This window comes from Oncorhynchus mykiss, chromosome 15, assembly GCF_013265735.2.
Source record: "Oncorhynchus mykiss isolate Arlee chromosome 15, USDA_OmykA_1.1, whole genome shotgun sequence".
NCBI classification, from domain to species: Eukaryota; Metazoa; Chordata; class Actinopteri; order Salmoniformes; family Salmonidae; genus Oncorhynchus; species Oncorhynchus mykiss.
The window spans coordinates 63,431,709-63,437,904 of NC_048579.1; the positions used below are offsets into that span (position 1 = coordinate 63,431,709).

General features: G+C 43.0%; 1 protein-coding gene across 1 annotated transcript; it reads right to left on the minus strand.

Annotated features, from left to right (window-relative positions):
• Positions 1-4,731: 4,731 nt before the first annotated feature.
• lepb (leptin b) lies at positions 4,732-5,829 on the minus strand. Its single transcript, XM_021564028.1, has 2 exons — positions 5,454-5,829; positions 4,732-5,033 (listed from the first exon to the last, which is right to left on the minus strand). The coding sequence occupies exons 1-2, from the start codon at positions 5,613-5,615 to the stop codon at positions 4,734-4,736; spliced, it is 462 nt and encodes a 153-aa protein (XP_021419703.1). The 5' UTR covers positions 5,616-5,829; the 3' UTR covers positions 4,732-4,733.
• Positions 5,830-6,196: the final 367 nt, after the last annotated feature.

Genomic DNA, 6,196 nt, shown 5'->3' on the forward strand with positions numbered 1-6,196 from the left:
CCGCTTCACCAACTGCTGCAGGCCGATACAAAGTGGAATTGGTCCCCACAATGTAAAGAAGCATTCAAGACTTGCAAACAGCGTCTGCTAAAGAGCAAGTGGCTTGCCCACTACGACACAGAGATGAAGCTGAGACTCGCGTGTGATGCATCTCCATACGGAGTAGGAGCCGTCATCTAACATGTTCTACCATCAGGTGAAGAACACCCTATTGCATTTGCATCACGGAATCTGTCACCAAGTGAGAAAAATTATGCTCAAATTGAGAAGGAAGCCCTGAGCATAATATTCGGAGTGAAGAAGTTTCACAAATACCTCTACGGAAGGAACTGCTAACAGATCACAAGCCTCTGTTGGCCATCCTTGGACCAAAATCAGCTATAACAACCCTTGCTGAACTTCGAATGCAACGTTGGGCTCTGATATTGTTAGCCTACGATCACGCAAATGCCGATGCACTATCGAGACTACCATACAATAGTGACTCCGACAGTGAAGATGATAGAGCAGTCTTCCAGATCTCTCTCATTGACGAACTGCCCATATCTGCTTCAGACATAGCAGAGGATACAAGGAAAGACCCAGTGCTTTCCAAAGTCTTGGACTTAACATTAGGCGGTTGGCCAACATTCGTAAATGAAGATAACCTTCGTCCATTCATCGACAAGAAAGACCAGTTGTCCACTGATCAAGGGTGTGTTCTGTGGGGATCAAGGGTGGTGGTACCTCACAAATTCCAGAGGAGACTCCTATCTGACCTGCATGAGGGACATCCAGGGATCACTCAAATGAAAAATGAAAGCACTCGCTCGCAGTTATCTGTGGTGGCCTGGACTGGATCAGGACATTCAACAGCATGTAGGCCACTGCTCACCTTGTGAAGCTGTTCGCAACAAGCCTGCTGCCGCACCTCTTCATCCATGGTCCTGGGCTGCTACACCTTGGGAACGCATCCATGTGGATTACGCCGAGATTGACAAGCAACATTTCCTTGTTGTCGTTGATGTCCATTCCAAGTGGATGGAAGTGTTCCCTACTCAACTGACCACAGCTGAGAAGACCATCAATCTTCTCAGACACCTGTTCGCATCCTTTGTACTAGTCAAGGAGCTCGTATCGGACAATGGCCCTTCTTTCACGTCAAACGATTTTGAAATGTTTCTCAAGAACAACGGAGTAAGGCACATCCTGTCACCACCTTACCACCCGGCATCAAACGGAGCAGCGGAGAGAGCCGTGCAAACCTTTAAGAAGGCCTGGACTAGACTCGAGGTTCAGTCTGTGCCCACCCACCAAAGGCTTCCCCGGTTACTGTTTACTCACGTAACACACCACACACAGTAACGGAACATGCACCAGCTGAACTGTTTCTGAAATGCCAACCACGTACCCGCCTAACATTGTTGAAACCAGACTTGTCAAGCACTGTGGCAAAGCACCAGCTACAGCAGAAGAAAGCTCATGACAGACACTCAAAGACTGTCAGAGAATTCAAAGAGGAAGAGAGGTTGATGGTACGTGATTTCAGACACCCCAAGCGCCTGTGGAACTCAGGTGTGATCTTGCAACGCAGAGGACCTTTGACTTACCAAGTCCAAATTGGTCATTGCCAGGTCAACGTTCATATGGATCATCTGCTATGGTCCAACGCCCCAGCAGAGACATGCCGAGAGAACAAGAACAATAACGGCCCCCAGAATAGTATTCTCCTGACTGTGGACGTACGGGAGAGACAGAGCCTGACCTTCCACCCGAACCTGGCCCACCACAGGAAGCCCAGGAGGAGCGGAGATATCCTATTCGACAGCGAAGGGCACCTCAAAAGCTTGACCTGTGATTTGAGCTGGTTAAGGTGGTAACGGACAGTAAAACAAACACTTTAATATGTCCTAGATAAAAGGAAAGAAAAAGGACATTACCTGGGTTAGTTATTAGGACACAAACTACGTCTTCGGGGCAGAATAATCCCCTGGATTTGTGCTGGGCTCTGAAAAGTCTGCTTCAACCCAGTAGTTGAAAAATGTTTAAGAATGCATTGTTCAGATATTGCATTAGTAGTTCCCTAACATATTTACCTTGTTCTCTGGGAGTTAAACACTATGGAGGAGGAGTGTAGTATATGGGATCTACATCTGTTTATATTAGTTACTATGCTGTTACTAAGCAGTAATGCATTACGGCAGTGTTACGTTACTACACCTAATAGAAAATGCACATGCGCACTAGGGTGCCGGGAACTGTAGAGCACGAGGGGTTTTGACTAAACGAAAACCAACTGCACTCCCGTCTCCTGCCTGGTCATTTCTCCACAACACAAATATTACACCCGCCAATATCCAGTAACTTTGCACTGGCATTGATGAGGAGTGAGACAACATTCCACAGGCCACAATCAACAGCCTGATCAACACTATGCGAAGGAGATGTGTCATGCTGCATGAGGCAAATGGTGTTCACACCAGATATTGATTGGTTTGATGATCCACTTCTCTTATTTTTTAAGGTATCTGTGACCAACAAATGCATGTCTATATTCCCAGTCATGTGAAATCCATAGATTAGGCCCTAATGAATGTATTTCAATTGACTGATTTCCTTATATGAACAGTAACTCAGTAAAATCTTTCACATTGTTTCATGTTGCGCTTTAAAAAAAAGTACATCTGGCACACTCAAAATAGTATAATATGTTATGTATAACGCGAACAGCTAGCAACCCAAAGGTTGCGTGTTTGAATCTTATTGCGGACAACTTTAGCATTTGAGCTAATTAGTAATCTACTTACTACATTGTAGCTACTTTGTAACTACTTAGCATGTTAGCTAACCCTTCCCCTAACCCTAACTTTAACCCTTTACCCTAACTCTTAAAGTTAACCCTAACCCCTAACCCTAAGCCCTAGCCTAGCCAACATTACCAAGCTAGCTAATGTTAGCGTTAGTAACTTATCTACCTAGCTAACGTTAGCCACAAGAAATTGTTGAATGTTTTGAATTGAATGTTTTTCAAATTCGTAACATATCATCAGAATTGCCATTCGTAACATATCATATGAAATGAATGATGGACATCCACAAATGAATACCTACGTAACATATGATACTCATTGGAGTGGTTCACATTTACGTACAGAATAATACGAAATACTCTGAGACCAAGTAGCTTTTTGAAGTTCCCAGACTATATAAAATGTGGTGGTTGCAGCTCTGTTGAAATGGCTCAAACCTCAGCTTAAAATAGCCCTTAGCATATGATTAATTTCTGTTGAAAAATGATTAGCCTGGAAATAGGAAAGGTTGCCTAACAGTTTGTCTCAGGTCCACCCACTGTTATTCAAAAACTTTCAAGGACTGTTTTCACTTTGATATCTAGGCCTATTTAAACATGACAATGGGAAAAGTGACCAATTAGGGAACAGTTCACTACTTACAAAATTGATTCATGATGTTATCTTTTAATTTGTAGTCAGGGCTACTCTTGTAGTGGCTTGCTTTTATAAGGAAATACCAACACAACATGTATAGAAGATAGTGCTGAGTTTTAGTTCCACTTTTTAATTGAACTTTTGAATAAAAGTGGCTATCATTGCTGCCGATAATTGAGGCTATAGAGTTAACAATTAATACGCCTACATTTTCAATATTTATTTTGTGTTTTTAAGGGATATGATAGTTTTGCTCTTGTTTCAAAAACATTTATTGCAAAATTACAAAACAACACATCCTTGAAAGCTCTAGGTAACAATACTACAGAAGCTGAATTATTTCATTTAAAAAATAGCATCCCTAAAATACATTGACCTAGGCCAGGGCTCCCCAACCCTGTTCCTGGAAAGCTACCCACCTGTCGGTTTTCACAGGGTTGGAGAGCCCTGGTCTGAGCCCACCTGTCGGTTTCACACAGGGTTGGAGAGCCCTGGCCTGAGCCCACCTGTCAGTTTTCACAGGGTTGGAGAGCCCTGGTCTGAGCCCACCTGTCGGTTTTCACAGGGTTGGAGAGCCCTGGCCTGCGCCCTCCTGTCAGTTTTCACAGGGTTGGAGAGCCCTGGCCTGACCCCACCTGTCGGTTTTCATAGGGTTGGGGAGCCCTGGCCCGAGCCCACCTGTCGGTATTCACAGGGTTGGAGAGCCCTGGTCTGAGCCCACCTGTCGGTTTTCATAGGGTTGGGGAGGCCTGGCCCGAGCCCACCTGTCGGTATTCACAGGGTTGGAGAGCCCTGGTCTGAGCCCACCTGTCGGTTTTCACAGGGTTGGAGAGCCCTGGCCTGAGCCAACTTGTCGGTTTTCACAGGTTTGGAGAGCCCTGGCCTGAGCCCTCCATTTCAAATACAAAACCTTTTTACAACTGTTCATTCTTCAGTGCCACAAAAGCTTCAAACAACTCATTAGATAAATGTATTGCACCTCTGTCAAAAAGAGCATGAAGAGCTATCAGTGCTACAACAATACATTTTAAATATGACTTTTAAAGCATTAAATATTATTATAACAAATAATCATTAATAGTTATGAACAGAATAACAATACATTCATAATAATAAGACAAAATACATTTAAAGAAAAAATTATATAAAAACATAATTTAGAATAACACTGTGTGTGGTGTGTAGAAACTATGCATCTGTGTGTGGTGTGTAGAAACTATGCATCTGTGTGTGGTGTGTAGAAACTATGCATCTGTGTGTGCCTGGTTATCCGGCTGCCTGACTGCTCCTGTACAAATGTGTGGGGTCTCAGCAGATCTTGAGCTTGTCCAGGTTGAGACTGATCTTCTCCATGTATCTCTGCCCCTCCACCAGGCTCTGATAGACCGTCTTCAGGGCCTCTCCACCAGGCTTGGCCAGATCAGGGCAGCCCAGGGCCTGGGACAAGGAGTGCACCCACCCCCGCATGCTGGACAAGTCTTCATACACCTGACCACACCTGCTGTCTTGCAGACTCTCCTCCAGGCCCCCCAGGTGGACCCAGATGGAGGCCAGGCCCTCGATGGGGGGGTTCATGGGGTTGAACTCCATCTCCGGGGGAACGTCGAACTGAGGAAATGGAGGGAGAGTAGAGGGATTTGTATATTTGTTTTTCTTTTCTTTGCATTTATTAAATATAAAATAGTTTTATGGACATTGGTTATGTAATGCATTGTATTTCTTTCTAAGGAATCTTTAGTTCACAGGGATTATCTTAATCATTTTAATCAGTAGACTTTGCATGATACTATGCTGAGCGAGTCAGTCAGTAAAATATGCCCTCATGTTTTCTTTAACCACATTCATGTTTGACTCATACTGTACATGCACATACACATGCGCCCACACATTGCTATTAAGCGAAGGTCTGTAGTACACCCAACCATATTTCTATTGAACAAATTGATCCTACTCATGTCCGTTGACCACAGAATATTTTGACTTCGTATCCCTCATACAGAGTAGCTGAGTAAGAGGTGTGTGTGGTACCTCGGTCAGATAATTCTTTATGTGGACCAAAGTGATCATGGCCAGCAACTTGATGTTGTTCCTCATCTGGACGTCCCCGTTGAGGGGCCGACCGCGTTGAGGTTGACACACAGACACAGACACCACCAGGCCCAAGCAGAGAAGGACCACAGAGACATGCATCTTGTTTTATCTGGAGAACAATACAAATACCACGCTATTTAATATATAGTAATAAAATAAGATATAACATTTAGCAGACGGTTTTTCAAAATCAACCAAGTCATACAATTTAAAGGGGCAATCCGTAGTTGCTACATCCATTTGAAAATAAAAATAAATTAATGATATGTACCCATTGAAGAATATAACTTAGAAATGCATTAGTCCAACTGTTATACCTCATCAGAACCCAAAATATAAACTTGTTTTACTCCAGTGTTCGAAAATAACGTAAATGTAAACAAACAGTATATAGCCTCAAAACGTGGTTAAAGTCTATTAAGTTTTTTCAACACAACCAAGATGCTGCATAGAAAATGTGGTTTAAAATTACATTTGTTTTCATGTAAAAATCATAAATAATCTGTAAAATCAAGAAAAAGAAAATGACTGAATATGTCTAAAATTGAATGCAAGCATAATTAGTCTGTTTCTTCAAAAACTTAACTTTGAGCTGTCATGCCACTCAAATTTACATACTCATCTTCAGAATCTCATGTCCTCTCTCCTCATCCACAACTGTCCCTTAGAGCTCTATCCCC